The 25,283-nt window shown below is 42.3% G+C and overlaps 1 protein-coding gene across 2 annotated transcripts in view; it reads right to left on the bottom strand.

Annotated features, from left to right (window-relative positions):
- The window catches only part of GFOD1 (glucose-fructose oxidoreductase domain containing 1), a 69,208-nt gene that overhangs the window by 33,385 nt on the left and 10,540 nt on the right, over window positions 1–25,283 (bottom strand). The window contains exon 1 of one of the 2 annotated variants that reach the window (XM_030943243.1): window positions 20,169–20,453. The exons of the other annotated variant lie outside the window; for it this stretch is intronic. Coding sequence (XP_030799103.1) covers window positions 20,169–20,199 — 31 coding nt within the window. The 5' untranslated portion in view covers window positions 20,200–20,453. Of the gene's footprint in view, window positions 1–20,168; window positions 20,454–25,283 lie in introns of those variants that run through there. 2 annotated transcript variants of the gene reach the window in all.

The following is a 25,283-nucleotide window of genomic DNA, read 5'->3' as shown; positions in this document are numbered from 1 at the left end:
GAGCCTCAGGAAAGGATGAGACAGACTTCTGAGTCAGTGAAAGAGCATGATCTATGAAACTTGAAAATTCTGATTCATCCTAGTCTGAAGCGTCTTAAACCTCCATGGTTTACTGGCTTGAAGCTTTTCTCATGGATTGTGATAAAAATGAATAAAGAAACATTTCATTTTAGGGAATAGAGAAGGTTATTTAAAGTGGTTATTTAAACGGCAGCTGTTGTGTGGGAACATTCCTAAAACCAAGGACAGAGTCCTGCCCTGAAGTTAGGAAAGTCTGTAACTTGCTACATAGCTAAAACATCCCTCAGGCAGCTCAATTCCATTTGTAAAGACAGTATGATTTTTTTGTAAAGCACTGATGTTTCAAGAAGTCTGGCACTTGCAGTACAAATCCAAGACAATTCCCCTTCCTTTACTGTCTCCTTGGTCACACAACTGCACCTTCCCTACCACAAGATTACAAAAATTAGGCCGTTCCCTTCAAGAGCAATTTAATATACAAACACCTTTTGCAATTAGCCCCTTAGAATCCTTGGACATCAGGAAACAGCCAACAACTTTCTTGGGATTACTCCTGATTTACAAGAGAATAAAGTGAAAAGCAGGGACAGGGCATATGTTTACATTTCAAAGCCTTTTTTACTCCGTTCTAGGCAGAAAAGCATCAGGGTTTCCAAAATATAGGAATAAACCCACGCTACCCTGACTTTACTGATGTCACCACCTGCACTGACTACATTAAAGATTAGGGAGGTGTAAGAACTCAGGACATTCCTCTGGCTGCCCTGGGTGATTCCAGACCCTGGCAGGGGGCTCAGAGATCTTGGCACGGAGTCAAAAACACCTGTGCCTTCAATTTTAGTCCATGGAAAAAATTACTGACTTTGCGTGAAGACTTACAAGCCACAAGAGTTTGAGTAGAATGACAGTTAATTTGTCACAGGGTGAAAAAGTAGAATTTTGGGGTTTCAGAATGGGGGTTCAAGAAGCAAGATGGAGGAATCTGGGCGTGTCCTGTCCTTCCTCCTCTTCTTCTTGTCCTCCGTCTTCTGCTGGGATGGTGACATTTTTTGATTGGTTTAGACTAGAGACAGACTGCCTAACATAGGTGATAGGTATTAGAAAATTATTGTAAATAAAGTACATAGTTCTTAGTATAAAAAGTTAACACCACCCCAAGGGTAGACACTGGGCCACAAACCAACCTGCTGAACAAATCTCAGTAGGTCAGAGAAAGAATGTAATAGATAAGAAAAAATAAACAACTTTGAAAAGTAGAACCAATGAATCTCAACTTCTTCAGTCACTGGGCTGGGAAAAAAAAAAAAAGGACTTTCTAATACCTTAGGGGTCATCTCAACACAGAAACCTGTGAGGGAGGCACCCACCAGCCCTGCAGCATCAGCCCAGCCCATCCAGGGAACCAGTAGCACATGTGCTCGTGCTTACCAAAAATACTCTGCCCCAAGTGGCAGCTGCTGCCACCAACAGACCCCTGGCAGGACAGCTCCTTTTAGAAATTCCGTCATATGGGAAGTTCCCACATCTGCCTGAAGAAGTGGTGATTCACTACTGCCATCATCATCATCATCCATACCTGAAACATTCTGTGCTTTGCTTGGGATAGGAGGAAAAGAAAGCAAGAAAAAATAGAAAATTTTACCCCCTCATGGCTCCTCCCATTTGCTGTCTCAGCCCACTGCATGCATGTCTCCCCCATGTTTGCACAGGATTTTCATACAACACCACTGGCAAGAAAGTCATCTTAAAAAACAACACAGAAACATGACAAATAAGGCTGTGAGCCATCTGACAAGGGAGTTACTCTCTTGTTCCATATTTACAGGGTACACCAAGTTCACACTGGACTCCTATGTGCTAACACAGTGCATGTGTAATAGTTGGTAACCCAAAAATGCCAGCCAAGGGCAAGGCTTTTAACTTGTTTTTTCCAACTTGAATTAAGTGCGAGGAGATCACACCCCTTCAGAAACAAGACAAGAAACTTCTTCCCTGCAGACTACTACTCTCCTATATCAGGTAAAGATTGTCTCCAATTACTCTTCCCATCCCACAGAATCTTCAGTCATTTATTTCTGTTCCCAGAACGTATCTTCCAGACAGAATCAAAAGTGATTTACATCTCAGCAGGAAGCCTTAATCCTTCCAGGCACTAATGGCTGCTCCCTTTGTCTAAACAAAAGACTTTCCCCAAAAACTACAAGGAGAAAGGGGCTGTCTAGCTGTTTTCTTCTGTGGTTTGCTTGCAGCAGTCTCTTGCTGGAAGCATGCAGGGCTCATGCTGACACTGCTCCAGTTGGAAATACAGGAAGAAGATATTTCACGATGATTTAGCACATACTGTCTGCATGGATATGAGGTGGTAAGCAGTTTAGTAGTGCTCCACTCCATAGACTCTCTCAAATGCGCTGCCCCAAAAATGCTCCCATGATAAAACTCTGCCACAAAAATGGGTGGGAAGTTTCCTGATATTTCCTTCTTCCAGCATCAGGATATGTGTTTCCTTGTTAAAATTTTAGTAATTTTGTTTAACTCACAATTTCCTCCTGGCCTGTCTCTGTGCCCAATAGGGTCATAAACGCTCAGAGGCAGGTATATACACACACACAAACACAGACACATATATGTGTGTGTGTGTGTGTGTGTGTGTGTGTGTGTGTGTGTGTGTGTATTTACACCCTTCAAATACCCTTGTTGATACCCATGGATGCTACAGGAAAATAAGTAACACTCTTGTTTAGATCATTGACCTGAATCTGGTCTGGTCTGTGGCAAAATTCCCTGCTCCTTATAGCCAATGGAGGCAAGAGAATTAATGTCAATCAAGGCTAAAACACTTTACAAAAGATAGCATAATCCAGGGCTGACCACATCATATGCTTCCGCATCCTGCCAGTCCCCGTATCCTACAAAAGCCTCCAAAGAACACTAAAAGAAACAGGGCTATATATGAGAATCTTAAGTATTCGTGTTCCCTGAGCTCATGCCAGATGCTGTCTCCTTTCATGAGGGGTGTCTTGGAAACAGAGAAGGTACATACCAGGGGAATGCCACGTGCTGAAATGCAAAAGCTGTAAGCACAGCCTGATTTAGCTTAATGAGATAGAAGAAATTAATGCCATCCTCCTCGAATCCCTTCTGGACACAGATCAGGCAACAGCACAGAGCATCCTTCACTTACAGCGTTCTCTGGGTCAGAGGGCAAGGGCACAGCAAGGAAACAATAAACACTTCTTCCCTGTGAGACTGAGCTGAACACATCAATGCTGAATTTACACTAACATTAACTTCCCTCTGTTGTTCCTACAGCAGCCTATTTCTCGGCAACTCACAAGAAGCTTTTCCAGCCTCTCTGTGCCTGAAGTGTTCAGCTGATGCCTCACACACAGCAGATCTCTTCATGCAGCACAAAGACTGGTTACTGATAGAGGGAGAGTAACCTGAAGGCTGGGGAGAAGAACACTCTCCCTGCAATACTGAGATAACACACAAACACTGGTGAGGCTTCTGTAAGCAAGAGCAAACTACAGGCAGACATTGCTGTTTGCTTTTCCCCAACTTGCTTCCTGCTGGGTCTCAGAGAGAGCAAATCACTATGCCCAGTAACAGCTACAGTTATTTTGTTCCAGGGAAAAATGTATTAGTTTTACAGTGCCAAATTCTGGTTTGGAAAATTACCACCTACAAACTTCCTCATAATAACAGCAAGAGTACAACTCCCTCCCTTGGCTCAGCTAGCATGGGCAGCACTTCTTTGTGTTGCTTGACAAAGAGGCACCTTTCAGCACTGTAAAGCCAAAACATTTAGAAAATTGGTGATTGAGCCCCCACTGTGTGTGGAAAAAAAATAATCAGAGATCAGAAATGCCATGATAAATCAGAACATATGCTTTACCTAACATGTATTTGCCAGACTCAAATTAATTAGAACAGGGATTCAAACTGGATGGAAATCACCAAAGAACAAATTGTAACTGCAGGATGCATTTGGTTCTTGCTAGAAAGGACACAAGGAAATGGCCTCAAATTGCCTCAGGGTAGGTTTAGATTGCAAATTAGGATAAAATTTCTTCACCAAAAGGGTTTCAAGCACTGGGGCAGGCTGTCCACAGATGTGATTGAGTCACCATCCCTGGAGGTTTTTAAGAATTGTAGACATGCCACTTAGGGACACAGTTTAGTGGTGGAATTGGCAGTGCTTAGTTAATGGTTGGGCTCAACCATCTTAAAACATCTTTTCCAAATGAAAGGATTCCATGATTCTGAAGACTTAAGCAGCACCTGCAAGTTGTCTATGCCACAAATATATTTGTCCTTGCAAACTAAGGTGCAAAACTTCAGAAGCAGCCTTCCATTTCTGTACATTCAGATTATATGACCATATGATTAAAAGAATACAAGCCTTTGCCATTAAAAGAAAGCCTTAGGGCAGTGGGTTTCTCCAATTCTTCTGATTAGAACACTTGCATTTGGTGTTATATCACACTCTGCCCAGCTCACTGTCCCAAATGTCAGCTAGACTCCCAGATAACCACTCCTCCCAAACTCATCTGGGGCCTCTGCCTTCATTTGGAATCCACTGTCTCAAAAGACTGCAAGGCATGCTGGAGTGAAAAGGTGCTCCTTTTGAGGCTTACAGGTGGGTTTAGAGCTGTACTTTTCTCCCAAGTCTCTTCTTGAAGCTTTGTTCAACTTATTCCTTTTTAAGGAAGGATTTAATTCTCTCAAAATAGCAGCCAAAATATTGCAGTTAAGTACCACTCAGAAATCTGTGGAAAGCCAGATATAAAGAGAGATCTTGGCATTCCCATTTGGAAAGCATATGACAAGGAAACATGCTCTTTGCTCACCTGGCATGCCTTTCTTTTCCTAGTGCCTCAAACAGCAGTATTCTTGTGAAAAGGCAGCAGAGCAGAAAAGCATTCCGGATATCAACACAAAACCAAGCATGCTGATTAGTTTAGCCTGATGATTTTGTGCCCAAATTGGAAGTCCTTTTTAACCCTCTCCTCCTTTTAAGAGTGAAAAAACTGGCCTCACACTGTTTCTCAATTAGAAGTCCAGTGTGGAGCATGGCCTTCCTCCCCAGGCTTTGGTGGCAGTGCTGTCAGTCTTGCAGAGCTTTGATCTCCAGATTATCAGCTCTCTTGGCCATCTGGCAAATGGCAGGCCTGAACAATCCCGTTCTTTCTGTATTTCTACATCCAAAAATTGGAAGGGAACCATCCCTTCAGTCTGAAGTGATGTCTGTGTAGAGTGATTACTGCTTGCTTTCTGATGTTAAACTGCACTACAAGAACAGCTAGCATGACACCACCACAGTCAGCAAGAGAAGAAGATATAAGGCAGGGGAATGAGCAGTTATAACCCTGGAAGGGTTCGGTGTTAGGAGATTTGCTCACTGACATGACTCTTCATTAGTTCTTTTCACCCAATTAAAGCTACTGACTTTTGCATAGGGCCTAAATTCTTGATCAGATTTTATTTCATTCTGTCTGTAATACCGTTTACCCAGTGTCTCTTTTTAAGTGAAAGAGAACATCTGAAGTCAACACTTTCAGGATTGGCCACCAATTTTGATGATTCTGATTTTGAGAGTTGACCACAGAAGCCTGCAGCACAGTTGCTTCAGGAGTTTTGAGTGATGAAATGACTGCAGGGTCTCAGCAGTCCTCAAAATCAGGCCCAAATGATGCCTCTTCTTCTAAGGATCAAGTGAATGGACAAACAGAATCACTGTGCAAAGGCAGTCTGTACATAATGAACCACTGATGTCCAGACTTAGATTTTGGAATCAAGACCACACCTCCCTTTTTTACTAATGACACTGAAGCCACCCTGTATTACTGTCAGTGATATATGACACAGCACATCCTCTCTGATTCTCCAGGGTCCTAAATGACTCAACCACTTAAGTTGGTAAGTGCAGAGACACTTTCTATGACTATATTTAGTTTTAGAGAGGGTCTGGAAAAGTGATATCACCACTGGAATGGGGAAGTATTTATCCTCCGACTGGAAACACATGATGATGATGTAAAGGTACTATTTGGAGATCTCTATTTATATGGTTGTTTCCTGAATCTTAACATGACTCAGAAAATCTCGGGATGTAGCATGGTGCCACTGCCATAGTCTGTGGGAACCACTGCCAAAGTTTTGCAAAAGCTTTGGCAAAACAAACTAACAGCGAGTTAACCACAGCTCTGCAAAGCAAGATTGAGGAATGGACACTGAAATTTAATGACTTGACCAGTTTGTTACCAATGGATTTAAAACTGCTTTATTAATGGGAGACCAGTGACAAAATTGTGTGGGAAAGAGCCAACAACTGCGGTGTAATAAATATGCAAGGGCAGTTAATGTAGAGTGAAATCTGATTTTGCTAATTACTGCTTGTTGCAATTATTCTGCTTTTCTGGATCAATAACTGCTTTCCCAAAGCCAATTGCTTCTGCTTCTTGACGGCTCAGGAATTTCTGTGATAAGTGGTTGATTAGAAATATTTTCTCTAAGATTTACAAAGGCACAGGAGATCCAGCTGCTGAAGAAGCTCCCAGAAGCAAGTCTTGTGAACTCAGTCTGAATGTTTCCAGAAAGCACCACAAACCTTTCTGCTCAGAAAAGAGAACACTTCTCCAATAAAGAGAAAGGGAAGTGGTTGAATGTCTTTCTTTTTATCTTTAAAAACCAAACTAGAACACAACTTCCTGGGAGAACATAGCCAGGAGCCCTATGACTTCAACCAATCTGACGTAGCAGGCTGAGGAAGAATAGGGCAAAGGTTATTAAAAATAGGAAGGAAAATAAGAATGAAATTGTCATACCTTCCAAGTGCCAGTGATTGCACTGGATTACACCAAGCCCATTAGAAACAGCAGTAAGGCAACCTGGCACTAGCATTCCTCACTGGGTACTCAACAGACCTTGATCACTCTGGCAAAGTCAAGGCAAAAACCAGTAGAAAACACAGGTTCATCTAAGATGAGAGTCTCCTTGGGCACAATCCTCTGTTTCTGCTCCAGCCTTTTTTTCCGGAACTCAACCATATCTGTAACAACTTGGACTACACCAAACACTGTGCTGCTGGGTGTTCCAGCACAGAGATGAAGCAAAGCACAAACTGCTATCCCACCAAAATGGCAGGAGCTTTACACCTGCTTCAAATGAAAGAGACAAACAGAATAGTGAATTCATGCCATGTTTATAGTTTATATTTGACTAACAGATTGTTCATTTCTTGGGAAGTTTAATATTTAATGCAATCACAGCGTAAGGAAAGAGCTCTAAATTGCTTGGTTCTTAAGGGCAGAAATTCCCATTGATTACAGCTGAAATCTTTCACAGAATCATTAAAAAAACCCTGCACTTTTCCCCTAACTGAGCAGTAGTACAGGCACTGAGCAATCAATCACTGCTTAAGGTTCTTGTCTCATTACTCTCACACACGATGTTAATTCAATTGTTTGCCAAGATTAGACTGCTAATATAACCACTGATTGCTGATATTCCTTATCACACAAACATTATAGCACTATTAACCATATAGCATTCAGCATCACTAATGTGACCTTACAATACTGCAACAGTACTAATACAATTGCTCGTGCTGTTTCTCAGGACATGTAAATGCCATAATTTTACGACTCTGTCCAAACCTCATTTCTCCTGCCTTACTCATGCTCTCCTCAACACTCTCTCCCATGTTCTGTGGTTCTGTTACATACAATGATCTGACTGGATGTTCTTTTCTACCTCTGCATCTTATCTCTGGAAAATTTTATCTACACTTTCAACTGTATCCAAACTGATGACACACTAATGTATGACTACTTCCAGGCTACTCCCTTTAAGCACTCGGTAAATGCTTGGCCTGTCTTTTGGACAGCACATCCACAATATCTAGCCTTTAGCTCAAGTAAAACAAAGTAAAAGGGAGTGCTTATTTTGCCTGCTCTTGCCTAAGGACAACACAGCTCATCCCTGTGCCATTAGCTGTCAGCTTCGATATGCACTGCATTTATGTCTACAGATCTGGATTATGCTGAAGCTCCTGCTGAGACAGGGCTTATCTTAATAGCCTCTCCTGATTTCCTCAGTTCTCTGCAGGAGGATACTTTTCTTCCAGACCAGAAACATGCCTCTGCAGTTTCACTTGAAAAGGGTTAAGCTAAATAGAAAAATGGGTCTGTTGTTCCCAAACAGGGCTACCTGCAAGCAGTGTAGTTAGTAACAGAAAACTCACTTTAAATTCACATATTATTTTCACCTATATTAACACAGAGGGGTAGACAGCACATTCTGAATGTATTTTTTACACAGTGTTTGTACAGTCCTTCCTTTCTCAGGCATCCGGTACCAAACATCTCAGCAACTCCAACATCATTTCCTCCAGTCCTGATAAGGAGAAGCTTGCTCTCTTCCACCCAATGGCTTTGGCAAATATCACAGCCCAAATCCGTCACTATCAGCAGCTCTCTCTCAGAGATACATTCTTGCATCAAATTTATGTTTGGTTTCAAGCCTTCCCATCTCTTACCCTCACCCTTTCTGTCATTCCCCACTGCTGAGCCATTGATTCCTGTTTCTGATCACTGTCGGAAGGCTTCCGCTATCACCCAAATATCTGGTTTTCCAACAAATCTTTTCATGCGTTCCTTCATCCTGCCTTTCCCATTGCTAGTGCTTCTCTCCTGCATTTTATTTTCTGTGTCAACTTTTCTGTGTCAGAACTGACATCTGGCTTCAGAAAAATATCATGCCCTTGCCTTCTCCGCACTCCCCTATGTACCATCTGTATTGATTTCTGTAAAGATGGAAAGCTCATCAGACAGAATCAACTTTCTGCTCTGTGTTATACAATGCCTAGCACAGTACAGTCTTGGTCATCTGCCAAATATGGCCTATGCTTTTATAACATGTAAAATGGCAATATCTTGTATGTATGTTCCATGTGCAGATCTAATATATGGTCACATCCATCTTCACTTGTTCTGGATACAAGTACTCTGTGTACCAAAACAGTCAAGTGATAGAAGTGAGTGAACAAACCACACCACTACTTTTGCTATTTGCATGTAAATCTGGAATTTTAAAGTAAGATAAATATTTTAGAGGAGAAGTACTATTTTAGTTTAGTACCCACCCACAGAATTGGGAAACAATTGGTCTTAATCCTTGACTAATTCTTAAAATGTTTCCCAAGTATTCACAGATTCTCTAGGTTGTCTGTTGTAGAAACAGTTTTATCTGTATCATTCTTTATTTTAGGATAGCTTATTCCACTCTTCTTAAAGGAAGAAACTACACTGGAGTAAACCACCTTTATAACTAAACAGCTGCAGCACTACTGTTTCTGTTCTTGTAATTATTTCAGCACAGCTTAACAAGTGAAAGCCAAGCCTGAGTTTAGCCCATTCAGTCAGTCATAAACTCCTATATAATATCATCATATGGAATCACCACCCTGAATGAGAACAATCAAGAAAACCTACATGGATATTCCTACCTTTAATCTATCTTATTTTAAGTTTTGTCCCCATTTTGAAGGTCAGATGTTGTAACACATTCTGGAGTCATAGAACAATTTGAGTTGCAAAGGACCTTAAAGACCATCTATATCCAATCTCTCTGCCATGGGCGGGAACACCTTCCACTACATCAAGTTGCTCAAAGCCCCATCTAATCTGGCCCTTGAACACTCCAAGGGATGGGGAATCCACAACTTCTCTGGGTAACCTGTTCCAGTACCTCATCACCTTCACAGTACAGAATTTCTTCCTAATAATAACACCTCCTCTTTCAGTTTAAAGCACTACCCCTTGTTCTGCCACTACCTGCCCTTGTGAAAAGTCCCCCTCCAAGTCATGGGAGTCATGCTTGGTGTTTCCCTTACACCAGTGGAGACAGCATCAGACACTGCTCTCCGAGCTCATGTCTACACTGCCAGCACAGCGTGACTGCTGCACGTGCTGACACACTGGAGTGAGTTTTTCTCTAGCAGCTAAAGCACTGAAACCACAGCAGCAGGGAGTTTCACAAACCACAGGATGCCTGGTGACTTTGCACAGGGCATGCTGATGTCTGTGCTACTGCAGCTTCAGTCGTCAGTCTGGCTTGGTTAGGGCATGCAGGGCACCAACCAGACATCTTTGTATCTGGGACAGTTTTGAGTTGCCGGGGCAGGAAAATACAACTCTCACTCTGGTTTTGTTCTTGTTCTTGCTGCGCTTCCACCTTCCTTACTTGAAAGCCTGAGCCCTCAGCTGCTGTGGTCTGGAATGCTTGAGATGGAAAGCCGTGTCTCCTGCCTGAAAAAAATCTTGTCTTCTGTGTGTGCTGAAGGGATGGAACCACACTCATATGTGGTCAAATCTACGGTACAAGAAGGCCCTAAAACGAGGCAATGGCAAAAAGCATATCCAAGTCACCAATGAGAACCTTTTCCTTGTCCAGACATACAAACCAAGCACATATTAACCAGCTCTGACTGTGCGAGATATTTTTAATCCAGCATTTTAGGTGACTTGGCAGGATTGGCAAAAGCCTGAAAGGCAAAAAGGGTCAGAAGGGAGTTTTACTGCAGTGTCTGCTCAAAACTACATAAGCTCTTAGTTACACTTTTGTGGCATGCACCAGTGAAGTGGAAAGAGCTTTAGCACGGTTCACTGCCAGAACGCAAAATTAAACTAAAGAACAGAAAGTCTGCTGAAGTTTAGCACTCACTAAGGCTCCTGTAACACTTAAAAACCCCACAAAACACAAAAACAACAATAAAAATCTCAACCTACAATGCAAATGTTTTTGAAAGCTTGGAGTTTTTCCCAAACTTCATCAGTCCATCAGATAAAAGATATTGTGCCTTTCTATATACCTTAAATCACCTTTAAGCACCATGACCACACACTGCCAAAAAAACAAAGCATTTGCAGTAAAACAGCTTAAAATTTATCCAAAAGCTGCAAGCAATTCTTAAAGGGAATTGCTCCTCCTTTTTATATACACATACTTATTTGTATTTTTTAAAGAAAGATCACAAACTTACTACTTTGTTATAAAAATGCTTTTTTGTGAGACAAATTAGCCATTATGTACTTTAGAATCACTCCTTTGGTTTAGCATGAAGCCCTTAGGAACCTATGTGTGAAATGAAACTGCCAATGTACATGTTATTAAGCATCTAATTCTTGTGTTTAACCAGGAAATAATAAGCATTTATTTGCTGAAGGTCATTAGAATGTGGAGAGACCACACATGTGACAGAAGTTCATCCACTGTACAAAGACAAGCTAGATAACATAATGCCACTTCATCTAAGTAATAGCAGAAAGTGCAATAAATGCTGAAATGATCTAAAATTGAACTGAAAAAAAAATTACAAAAGGCTCTGCCAAAGTCTTTCATGTGTCTGTTGGAGGGCAAAGACAGCAGCAGAAGTGGGGAAGCTTTACTTGTTCAGGCTACAAGCACTGAATGACGACCTTGTCCCTATACCACAAGTTCAGCCAGCTGACAGAGTTAAGCCTGCAATGCTCACTGAAAAACAGATTCCCTATAAATTGGAGCATATTATCAGATGCCAGTAGAACAATCCCCTTCAGACATAATAGAGTCTGATTCTTAAGAGCACAGAGGTCACTTCACTACATTCCCTTAAGTTTAAAACCACTTTAAAATATTTATATACTTATTACTGGAGGATTTCAAAGCATTTTTACCATAGGAGGAAATGCAGTAGCATAAATAAGATTCATATCCTCATATTCTACCAGTGAAATCATTGGGTATTTTATGCAAAAACTTTGTATAAGCAAGGAGTCTAATAATAAAAAATCCAATTACAAGCAGCCCTACAGAATATTGGGACTGGTGGAAACTTTGTTTTCAACACTGATCACAAATTTCCCATTTTATCATTTTCTAGGGCTTGTGTACCCCAGTAGAGGCTCAGCAGAAGGCAAAGATAGCACATCTGTCTGTCCCTGACGAGAAATGCTCCTGGAGCTCTCGACAGGAAGAAAGCATGCATGGGCACCAAAAGGCTGCTCAGGGTTTCATAAAATGCAAAGGGCTTAGACCTACAAACCTCAACTGCCAAAGTCAAAGGTACACAGCCAACACCATTTCTCCAATGCACATATGATCTGGGTTACTCTGATTACCTCCACTTTCAGGGCACTTACACCTAAAACTTTTCCCAAGTCACTTGTCTATGAAGAACCATCTACATAAGCTCAAACACTCTGTTAGTTTTTTTCTCTCAGTTTTGATCTTCCTGTGTTATTTATCTCCTTGCCATTGTGCAGTCTGTTATTAGTATTTCTTCATTAGATTAACATGCAGCTGTTAGCAATTATTTCACAGCAATCATCATGAACAGCAGCAGGATCCTGCATTTAAAGTCTCTACCATGCACATCTGTACCACTGTCAAGCACCATGTCAGGATCTCTTCTGAAAGGCCAAATACTTTCTTCAGCTGTGTCTGCAGTGGCATTTATTCCCACTCTTCAAGTCAGGAGTGAATCTAAGACTACACACCCTGAGAAATAAATCCACATGAATGCCAAAATTACTTAAAACAGAGCAGGAGTCACTGCTTCAACCCAGGCTGTAGGTAACGCACACATCTTTCAAGCTCCAGAGTCACATTAACTGGAAGGACTATGAGAAAAATTGGAAGGAAAATAATTCTGCAACCCCACCAACTCTACCTCCAGTTTGTAATTCAACCCAGCTCACAAAGCAAATCCAGCAGTATCCCTTATTTTACAATAATATGCTAATTAACCCAGTAATACCCTCTCTATTACCCTAGCCTCAGCACATTTTAATTACATTGTAACCTAAGCAGACATGACTAAACACCTAAATGTGGGTATGACATCAATTAAGTGTTTGAGGCCAGGTAGGTGTTTTGAGCAAACTGATACAGTGGAATGTGTCCCTGCCATGGCAGGAGGGTTGGACTAGCTGAGATTTGAAAGCCCATTCCAACCCATAGCACTCTGTGATTCTACCAAATAGGCATAGTCTTCCACATGTTGATGATTACATGGCAAAACCCTACTGCAGAAAGAGCAAATTTGTGTGTTAACATACAGAGGTAAAAACATGCAAGGTAAAAACAGGAACTCCTAGCAAGGCGTCAGGTAACTATGGCAACTTGTACTCACTGTGAAGTTTTAAATGCTGTGCTCTTTACTTTAAATGTTAGCATTGTTTTTCAGCCTGACATTTCCAAGCTTAGGTCCGTGGTTGAGGATGTCAGTCCTCAAGATTTAAAAAAAAAAAAAAAGGTTTACCTCAGAACAAAAGGTCACTTTTTACCCCCTCATTAAAATGTACGTACTTCCACCCCAAAACCCAGCTAGTTTTCTCTAAGATAAATGCACTTCTAAAATCAGGCTATTTTTTGCGGTTCATCAAGCCCATTGTTTGCAAAAGTAAATAGCTATTATCCTTAATGATTCAGTAATCACTCCCTTCCCTTAAATAAAGGGCTTTGAAGGTGATAGGGGAAAGGCTGCTTGGGTCAGATAGCCTCAGTGGGAAAGAGCAGCCAGCTGTTGTGCTGCTGTATTTGCAGGAAGACTTGCTCCTGTTTTTATTATAGATAGGTTTTGTTTTGTTTCCCAAAGACAGAGATTACAGTAATTCAAGAAAGAATTAAGAATTACCATGACATCTTTCAGCAAAGTAGGAAGGTAGCCACACAACTTCCACTAGCTGTTAGAATGTGATAACTGACAGCATGAAACTGGATAAGAAACCAGAGCTCAGGAAAACGAAGTTTAAGATGTGCCCTGGGAGGGCTTCCAGATGTTAAAGCCTCTTGCTCTAGCTCCCTTCACATGGATACACATTAAATTTCCCGAAGAGGGGTCCCAGTTCCCACCAAAAAGCTGTTTAGCAATGCAGACTCACACTCTTCACTGCCCCAGATTTGACTCATCTGTGTGCAGGAAAATAACTCATACTGACCATGTGGTAAAGCAAGCTTTGTAACTTGTACAGTCACTTGTAAAACCAGGTCTTGAGAGAATTTAAACTGTATCTGACTTGAAAATGCAGATTATTTTTCCTCCGTTCAGTGCCTTTGAGTCCAGTAGGATTTAACAGCAGGAAAAGTCAGCATTGGGCTCTCCACTCCCACTGAAGTTAGGGTCATGGAGTTGAGCACTGCTGACTGCTTCTGAAAATCCCATCCAAAGGACCCAGTCCAAAGCAGGCTAATTCCCTGGACAACTAACTCATTTAGACTTGTAGAGACTTTGGCTTCAGCCCAGGCTACATTTGCATCCTGCAGAGCAATGTGTTTTAACAATTTACCATGCAACAACTCTGAAAATTCTCAGCATCTCTGAGTGAGCCACAATACAACACGTCGTTATTTAACATTATTTTCATAGCGCATACAGTGTGTTTTGGATTGTTTTCTGAGGAGCAGTGACTAAACCAAGCTGTTACTTACTATGGTCTACCTAAGAGACCAGTGTTGTCACTTACAAGGAGGGCTTGCAAGCACCAAACACACAAAATCATGCATTCTCACAGGCTTTTCGAAAGCACAACTCAATTTATCCATGGAATACAGGCAATTCAGTTAATAAGAAGTAGGCACACATCACACCAGTCACCAAGAGCCTTGTGGCTTGGCACCTTTCTGTCACAGGTTAGCAAGTGACTCTTATTCAGGAGCTACAGTCTACAAGAAAAAATTGTATGAATTAAACTACAGATAAGTATCTGAAAGAACTCTAAGATGACCAACAACTGCATTATGTTACATTTCTTGATGCTGGTGGAATGTGTCCAGGGAAGAATAATCAAAGCTTGATTACTGCTGGTACAATCTTGCTCTACTAAGAGAGTAAAGGGTTTCTCCACCATAAGAAGGATGAAGTCTTAAAACTGCCCTAAGGAGACAATCAGGAACTTCAATAAATGGGTTTGACTGTAGGATTTTTTTTCTGAATTTGAAATTAGTTGTTATTCAGCAATATTCAGAGTTCAGCACCATTTGTCACACAATTCAGGGTCCAGTTTCATAAGCTGTCAGGTCTGACTAACCCATGGGAGACAGAGCTTTGCTGATAGGTGCAGAGAAGCATTAAACTGGCATATTTACAAAAACTGTGAATTATACATGAGTTTCTGTATGAACCAGACAGGTTTAATGTGCCACACATTCTTCATGTATTACAGCTGGGTCTCTTAATACAACAATTGCATTTTATCATTCTTTGAATTTAAAGCAGGTGGAATGAGACTGACATCTCCAGAGACTTGTATGTGCTCCTGAATAGAAGAGCAACTATGATTTCTTCCACAGCATTCACACCAGTGCATCCAACCCAGAAGGGCCAAATGCCCAAGAGAATGGGGGTTTCAGCTTCCAGCCTCATGCAGCTGTCAGCCATTCTTCTGAGACGACTGAGGGCATTAAGTTGGGGTGGGTAAGCTAACTTCATGATGTTATGAGACTGGTCTCCCATAGCACCTGAAAGAGACAGAAGAAACTGTCCCTCAAAACTCAGCATGCAAGGGAGAACTTGTTACAGGGAACCTCTCTCATCATAAGGCATCATCTCAGCTACAACTTTACATATGTTTGATAATGAGTTGATACAATCTGGGGAGTAAACCTACAAATCCCCAGGGTCTAATACTACCAATACTAATGTTTAATGTAATCCCAACCATTCCAGCTATGCTTCTGTAACACCCACAGCACTAACAAGACCTCTGTGCTCAGCAGGCTGTGTCCACCTCTGGGTTTCCTGATGCAGCAAAATCCTTGACCTTTTTAATGCAGAGCTGACATGTCATCTCAGTCCATCTAATATTTAAGTAAGCTTCCCAAAAGGCCACTATTTCCCCTGTGAGACTGTTCTGCCTTGACACTGAAATTCCGTCTTCAGCTCAGGCATACAGAACAAATGTTCCTGTAAAGCATATGCTTAGTTTTTTTAACTGGCTGCATCTGATCATCACTCTTTTCTGCCAGCTCTGAGATGCTGCTAGAACATCACCCACTTGAATGGCAAGAGCTGCTGGCAGGCTTGCAATGAATAGCTCACTGAGCTGCTCACTGAAGAGCTGAAAAAGAAAAATCACAGTCACTGTCTACCCACCTATCTGACTCAGCCATGATTAACAGCACATCAGACCCAACACCCTTGTGCAGCCTGCCTTCACAGAGAGCAGGGCAGTGGGAAAGCACACCAACCACATCCTGCAGACCACTCGTAGGGGTACAGAGGCAAAACACAACCCCCTAGTAACAGCCATTGCAAAAGGTCTGGGAAAACACAATTTTCATGTGCATGCTTCTCTGATCCAGCCAGCTCTACAGTAGTGACTGCTTACACATTCAACATTGATTCTGCAGGCCTTAAATAGTTTAGATGCTCTCATGGGTCATCTGACCACACACCAGAAGATGGACTGTGACCACAGCATTATTTTTGCTTTTTACTACACCACTGGGATATGGTTTCAGCTGGAAACCGTTCTGGGGCATTATTTAGCTCCAACCTTTTCTGTCACAGTGGTCTAACCTCCAACCCATTTTAATGGCATCTGAATGCAGTTCTGTAGGTTATGTGAGGCATTAGTAAACTGAGTTAATTTCCTCAATCACACCCACAGACAATATGACATCAATGCAGAGGTACAGGTACATGTGAATTCAAAGAATGGAACAACAAGGATTGAAGAGAACTCATTAAGGTATTAAAAACTGAGTTACACGGAAATAATGTGATTAAATTAATAAAGAACAGTATAGCCTGACTACAAAGTACCTTTTTCAGTGGAGAGATCATTGTGATGGAATCCCCACAAAGGAAAATATTTAAGATCAGATATATCACAAAAATATGCTGTAGAGAAAACTCAACTCTGATCAGGAGATTAGTTAGGTTACCTCAATAGTTTTGCCTGTCTCAAATGGCTATGAACATATGACACAGTAAGAGGGCTGGTCTGTCAGAGACATATCCAAACCTAAGTGGTTGTTTTCATAATGAATCCACAGCAGCTTATCCCAAAAACGTAAGACCTGTTCTTCCAGTATGATTATGGAATGGCATGATTATGCCAGCCCTCTCTCTGAACACCTGTTTTTTTCCAATGACCTGTGACTATAACATGAGAGTGCAGTCCTGGGACTAAGACCATTATTGTACATCTGCACCAGCTAAAATATCTACCTCTACACATATAACACTAAGTAAAACTTGTCAGAATGCATTCAAAAGACAACATTCATCTGCTCCCTGTCAGATTACAGTATTTTAGTAGGTTTTGCTCATGGCACATTAACATTACAACTGCTGGAGATCAGCGCTTCGATGGCAAAGTAAGCGGTGGAGGATGGGAGAGGAGCAAAATGTCATTTTAGCATTGTTCCTAGAATAAAATCAGAGAGGAGAGAAGCTACTAAGGTAGTAGTCAGATGTGGAACGTGCAAGACTGACAAACATAATATGAAGGAAAAGGGCAATAGCCACCAACCAGATTCTTTTTCCTGTGGCCACTTCAACTGCTTCAAGTCCATATTTCTATGTCTACTTAGCTTCCCTGAGACAAGATGTTTCAAGGAGAAACCACACACAACACCCAGTTCTCCCACAAACACATCCCACATGAACATCATAGCTATGGGCACAAACAAGGGCAGCCCTTCCTGTTCTCCAGTTTATGGTCAGCTGAGCCAAAACCTCTTATGCCAGATCCAGCATCATAAGCCTGTTATTGGATTTGCTGAATTCCTGCTGGGTGAGGTATGCTTTCTACAAGATTATGATTCTGAAATACACTGAAGGAGACCACATTCAACAGCTTCTAATGAACATTACCGTTATTTTTGTTTTCTGCAAATGAGTGCAGGAGGAACAAGGATGGGATGTGCTTGAGCCCATGGGGCTAGCACACAGGTACACTGGTACCTAGGCAGTCTTCACCTCTTGCATCATTTTTGTGCACCCCAGACTTCTGATCCCCATTGACTGCTGTCTCACAAACACAGCACTAAAAAGTAGTAAGTGAATTCATATGGGCTTCCCATAACTGCTCCTAAGTCACAGTGCAAATCAGCCTAATTGTATCAGCAGCCTTCTCTGCTCGCCACTCCACTCTGCAAAGAGCCTTCCCAGAGGGCCAGTCAACCAGGTGAAGGAAGCAAGCACATTTCTGCTTGTCCCAGGCTGCTGGAGCAGGGCAAAGGCTCAGTTACCTCATGAATAATGCACTGTCTGTTTATGCAGCTCCAGGGATCCACTTCAAATCAGCCTGTGGTCTCTGGAATTACTGTCAGCATACTTGGCCAGACTCTTTGGTAGGGAAATCAAAAAGCTGCTTTCAAAATTTTCTCTGCTCACTTGAAGCTTTCACCCCTCTCTGCTATACATAATCCAGAAGAAAGGAGACATGATTTTCTGGTCACTCCAGTTTCACGCTGGTACCACTTGGCTGACTTCAGTAGATTTACCCCTCATGTATGCTGCTGTGACACAGCAAGCTTCAAAGATGGCTTAACAGCATACAGGGATGTACCAGCAATTCAGAAACGAGTCAGGAGGAGATCAAGCTGCATGCAGTATCATCAGTGCCTCCTAAGCAGATGGTTAAGCATGAATTATCACAGAAAGGGCTATCAGAGTCTTTTCTTACTTGTTGTAGAGGTGGAATCTGAAATAATGAACAAGCAGCGTAAGAGGGAGAGGTCAAACTCATAGGGGGTGAAACTACAAGATATTCCTCCACCCTGCAAAAAAATCTTTTTAAATACTGGCTCTCATCCCAGAGGTTTGACCCCAGGGGATATGATGTCAGTATGCCAGTGCAATAGCAGAGGCAAACCTTGAAATGTTATGTCAACTCCTCCTTGTAAACCTCATCTAATCCAAAATATTTCACATGAGAAAATCTTGCATAAAGAGGAGCCAGGAGGAGAAAAATATAGCTCAACTATACAAAGTCATGCATACTGTAGATATACCCATGTTAGGAAAAGGCTGAGTTGTTCACGGGGCCAAGTCAAGCAAGTCACAGTAACAGCTTCTTTAGCTTCCCCTTCCAAGCCCAGTGTTTAAAAATGTGCCACTACAGGCTGTGAACCTAGTGAGGAATGGAAAACACTTTGTTTGCTCTCCCTCTACACTGGGCGTGACTGAACCACTGATCAGTCTGCAGACATCCACAAGCAATTTCTTGACTAGAAGCCACTGGTTGGAGCTGCCTGGAGAATACTCAAGGACTGCAGGCACTAGGAAAGTGTCTCAGTGAAGAAGGCTGCAGGGGTAACAGCATCATTTAACTCTATTCAAACAACAGCAAGTAAGTTTGAGCCCACCTAACTGTAATGCTCGCTGCAACCTGAAATGCACTGCATGGGAACCATTGCCAAATCAGCAGCATCACAGCACAGGCCAGGCTAACACAGAGATCTTTACAAGCCCTCGCTATGAGGAGCTGGGTGGCTTCAAGAAAACAAGGCAGATGGCAGGGTTGTGACACAGAGCTAAAAGCAGCAACCAAAAGCAAGCTCTGTGGAGCTTGGACCAGTGCTGCTCCCTTTCCAGAACATGAAGAAAAGTATGGAAGGCTGGGGCACACACAGACACATGCCAGGTCACTTCAAACAGACCTTATCGTGCTTGGCAAAAACTTCTGGAGTTACTCAACAAGCTCTTATCAAATGTCTCATGGCTTATTGATGCTGAAATACCTATTCATCACCTCTGTTTAATAAACAAGAATTTCTAACTGTGCCTGACTTCTCTTTGCCTTCCTAATCTTCTAAAGGAAGGCTAACTTTCCATCCTTCACCACCACAGTGATGTTATCAGTAACCTGCTGCACTTGGTGCCCAAAGAGTTTTCTGCCTGACCAGAATAGTACTTGGTACCTCAGCGGGGAGTTTCCAGTGCCAGACAGGTTGCTTTATGCCTCCACTCAGCAGTCCTGATCTTTGAAGTTCATCTCCACAGGGAGAGAGCCTTTACAGAGTCTTTCCCTGGAAAGTTCAAGACAACTTGAAGAAAAGAAAGTAAAGGTAACACATTTTGTCTAACCTTTTTCACCACCAAAGCATATGGCTAGCATTTTCACTTCCAGGGAAGGTTCATTAATTCACTGTACCTTCATGTTGGAGATGTGTGACAGTTCCCATTGAAGTCAATGATGTCTTCCTCCCTCTCAGTTTACCCTTTCCCAGAGGAATGCAAACCTCACTTCATGTCCTGCTCCAGCCCTCTCCTCTCAGCTGCATCTCACTGTCAGGAGACCACCACCACCATCACCACCTGAGCCCCTGCAGCACATCCTAGGGGCAGCTGGTGCACAGCCCTTTCCAGGCAAGCAGCCCACAGCCTGTAGTGGGAGGGAGGGAGACAGGAACAGCTCCCAGCTGAGAGGGAGGGCAGACAAGGGAATTTGAAAGTAACAAGAGCTACATCCTCTTTCCCCTTCGATTTTTTACGAGCCTAGTCCCAGAAGCACAGCCTGCTGCATTGACACTTGTTCCCTCCTGCCCCAACACTCTCCCATCCCCTCCCTCCCCTGCTGGCCTTTATTCAGCTGGCTTCCTCTGGCCAAATTTGTCAGCATGACGGGGTGCCTTTCCATGTTGTGTTTTCATCTATTTTTCCCGTTTCTAACAAGGGAGGTGTCTCGCACTGTGCCCTGAGACCAGCCCCTCCCCTCTTATCATTTGACTGAAACACATCCTCCTCTTCCAGGCAAATGTTATCTGAAGTTTTCAAGCAGAGTGTTTTCAAAGACAAGAAATGCCAAAGAACACTGCTAAGCCTTTTCACCACTTCCCACAAGGCTGGGCATGGCTTGCCACGTTGCTGGGGCATTCAGGGAACCTGCAGCAAGTGCCTGTCTCCTGCAAAGGGGGCAGAAGGAAGACTTAGGTGGTTTCTACCCCTAATACAGGACTTTAACCTCAACTGCCCATGCTACTCCCCACCCCTCATAAGTCTCTTCTTTTTTTGGCACTGTTTTCCAAACAAAGGTAACAAGCCAAACACAGGCCACCAAATGTAAGAAAGTCAGCCGCGCAGAAAGAAATACAATATTCTCTGATCTGACTAAAATTTGCTGCTGTGCAGATAGCAGAGGCAGCATGGCCCAATTATGGCCCATAGCACATTTCCATCACAAATTCCATTCTCTTTATCCCACTCCCAGTATTTACAGCTTTTTGCTCTCTGAGATAAAACCAGGCAAAAAGGTATCAGCCATAAAACAAGCTTTGCACCAGGAAAAAAAAAGTATTTGTTTGTAAAGAAAAACAACTTAGTCTGGCCACTTCTTTCAATCTCACGGAAATGCTGGAACAATGCAAGCAACTGGGTTTGGCTTTCCATCTCTTGTAAAGCTGCTTTCAGTAGAAGACCAGTTTCTTTGGAATTTTGGACAAAACAACAACTGCTAAACAGAAAGAGACTTCAAACAGATGACTTTTTGCCAGTAGCAGATCAGAAGGCTTTCAAGTCTTTGGGCTTCAAGCATGTGGAAGTTCTATCAGGGTCACGCCTGATGCACTCCTGATCCAGCTCTCAGGGGTGAAATCTGGAAGATTTTGAATGGCCAAAGATTTCAGTGACAGTGAGATCTTCAGGGCTGTTAATCTTTTAGCATTTGACCTTGAATGCAACTCTGCTTGTGTTTTCACAGTTAGCCTCCCACCAAGTGACAGACACCTCTGCACTGATGCCTAACAAACCCACTGCCTAGAGGACAACTGCATCTATTCCACTGCTTTACACAAATAGAGAGGGACAAGCTGCCCAGGGGTCCAACCCAGGTGAATAACCCCCTTCTCCCACTTTAACCCAAAACACCCACTGCTGCAGTGAGACAGTCTGGAATAAGAGCTCTGCAAGCTTATTCTGCCTGTGATCACTCACTACTGTTGATGTGCTTCAGATGAATGGGCTCCAACACCTGCAGCTACCAACAGAGGTGAGAGTTTTCCCATCATCGTAAAACTTCTCATGGGAGATGTAATAAGAACCGGAAAAAAGGAATGTCACAGATGTGTTAAAGATCTACAGGATCTGCAAAACTGAGAACCAGAGGCACACAGGAGTCCCTCCCCACCTGCTCAGTGCTCTTCACCTGCTCCCCTCTAATCCCAAGGAGGAATAAAGAATGCATCCATATTTTTGTGGGAAAGAATCTGAGTTACATGAGCACAGGGGGATATCAACATGAAAAAAAAGATTAAATTCCCCTAGGAAATGTAGAGGTAAATCTCAGATTGCTCCACACAGGCTTTTTTTTCTGGTTACCATGTCTGAAAAGCAACAGGCCAGTTGAAATCATTTTAATCCTACCAAAATGAACATTTGACCATAAATACCTGAATTTTCACTATCTTGTGCCCTGTGAAGTAATTTACAGCTACTTGAGCGTCCAAAAGAAGAAACAAGATCCAAGACTGAAAATTACAGGCATTTTGGATTTTATATTTGCCAGTTTCTCTATTTAAAGCACATAAGGCTAGATGTTCCTCAATCTTCCACAGCATTTTAATTAATATCCTAATATCCTAACTATTGTCTACATCAATTAATCTTTCACAGTCTTGTAAATGACAGGTTTAGAGACTGGGACAGTGCAGCTGCATTAAAACAGAACAGAGGCTCATGCTACACAATTCTCCTCCCAGAGTTAGAGAGTTTGTCCTAGTCCAAGACTAATTTTCTGACTTCTCTTCCTCTCTGGCCAGATTTAAAAACTTTTTTTCCCGATGAAGAAACTACCCCCACTGTTTGCTACCAGAAAATTGAAGCAGCACAATTATCCACACTGATTTCCCTAAAACTAGTTTCAAGCCCTGACAGGCTTTATGTTGCCAGACCAGCCTGGGAATAAAAAACCAGATACTGAGAAAAAGACAGACCGCCAAGGTGATCTTATTACTACAGACATTTATTATGTGAACAATACTAATTAACAAATTAATTTATTTGCTGGCAGGACTGGAAGAATGTGACACTCATTTTTTCCTGCAGCAACAGTTGCAGCAATTTCACGAGCCTATTGCTACAGCACAATCCCATCTGAAGCTTGTTCTAGAGGTTTTTCATACAGGGACGAAGAATATATCTCATTACACTCATGAGAGTATAGTCCATATGATCTGCTTGGTTCCTACAGACTTCCTAGCTGCAAGCACCACAAATGCACATGAAATGCAGGCTAACGTACTAAGACAGAAAGACAGTTACAAAAACCCAGATGTGTCCATCATCCTGGTCCAGAGCTGCAGTGCAAGTAAAACTAATATTCTCTAGGAGTAAGAAAACAGTTTCCTGTACTTCTCTGCTGTTAATTCTTTGATGCATCCTTTTCAATAAAAAAAATTTTAAAGTAATTCCTCCCCAAAGTAAGCAAAAACCTCAAAATCCAGTGCTTTGTCACTAACCCAAAGAGCACACAAGGCCAGTTAATAACTCACTTGTTGCATTACATTTAAGACTCTTCAAGAAAGCCTTAAATTGTTTGCCAAAACCTGATTTAGCAGTTAGAGCATCATCCCACAATTTTCTGTCAGGCACCAAGGAAAATAAACGTTTTCTAATGCCTATTTGTTTATTTACCACCTTGTTGAAAAGCACTAACACTCATATCTACTAGAAAGACATCATGATTCTGTACAGTGCAATTCCATCTAGTGCAAATTCCCTGTAAGCACAGGGAATAGTACATGCAGCTCCAGCAACTACCAACACCCTACTCATTTTCACCCAGCACTATCAAATGATTCTGCACAATGCAAGAGGCCATACACAAGCACTCTACAGCTGACAAAATGCCCAGACATAAAATTACAGATATTTTTTGGTATTTCATTCAAGCATTCCTAACAGCAGCTGCAAATCTGAACTTGCTCATATCAGCTTGAGCTGATGCTCGAGGTTGCAACCTATTTGCTACCTACATTACAGACATCTGTGCTTCTCTCTATCTTCCAAAGCAACAGTTGCTCCAGTCAGCTCAAAAAGGCCCTGCCCATTTGCTAAAGAAAGGGGTTTCCCAGTGTGCAGAGAGCCATAACAAATACTAAAGAGAATTTCCATACTTCATTAAAATTAAATACACAAGTCTCCCGCCTGCTGAGCCATCGCTGCTCACAGTAAACTGTCTTACTAAGATTTGGGGTTTTTTGTAGCACCTGTTAGATAAAGCTCCAACACTGGAAAGCTGATTACTGACATTAATAACCCACAAAATATTCAGTGCCTCAAACAGTCCTTGCAATTCCTTGACAAGCTGCCCTGTATACATTAAAAAGGGACACTAACAAGAATAGCAGTAGAGGTTATTGTCCACTGTGAACCAGGTTAGTCTGCACTCTCCCCAGTCCTCTCTTCCCACCCTGGTTTTCAAGTCCCTGCACAACCATCCTGGAAACAGCCCCAACCAGAGTGACAGGGACTGGTCCTCCTCCAGCAGCTCAGATGTGCTTCCTGTGATGACGATCCTCTCAACAGCATTCAGATGCAGCGCGTCCCACAGTGAAAGAGAAGAGCAGACCTCAGAGGTCTCACCTTCTGCCCCTGTCACCAGCTTCCACACAAACTTCAGCCAGTCTCTTCATTTCCCTACACCCCCTCATCCCTGTCTGTAGTTTTGAGCACCCTGGAAGATGCAACCACTTTCAGGAAGGCAGGTAAGTGTGATCTAATTCAAACACACAACCTGTGTTACAGAGAATGGAAGCTCAGGACAGCAATTCTGAGGCTTAATTCTCATCAGACCACTCCTGCTCAGAGCAAACAGGAGTCTCACCAAACACACAACAAGGGTATAGTGGAACAATTTTATCCCCACCTGACATATAAAGGGTGAGGTCCCTCTGCACACAGATGGAAGCAGGTGCGGTCTCAGCAGCTGCCAAAACATCTGTGCACATCATCAGGCCTTGAGAATGATCACCTTCCCCTACATGAACAAATCTGTAATTTCAAACAACGACAACCACAGCACCATCACAATTAAATCCATATGACAAGCTGAGAGACAGCACTATAATCAAAGGCATAAATAAGTCTGCTAGACAGCATCAAATCTCACAAGCAAACAGAACAGCATTCATGAGACAGAAGCAAGATGGCTTGCGAACACAATTTCCTCATTTCAGGCATACAGTGCATCAAAGTATTTTTTCCTAATGCCTATGTGGCAGAGTAAAAATTATATTCAGAATTACATTTCAGGTCCATGGTTCTCCCAGGC

This window comes from Camarhynchus parvulus, chromosome 2 (assembly GCF_901933205.1).
Source record: "Camarhynchus parvulus chromosome 2, STF_HiC, whole genome shotgun sequence".
Lineage (NCBI taxonomy): Eukaryota > Metazoa > Chordata > Aves > Passeriformes > Thraupidae > Camarhynchus > Camarhynchus parvulus.
Note: the sequence above shows the minus strand (reverse complement) of the source record. Positions and strands in the feature narration are given on the sequence as shown.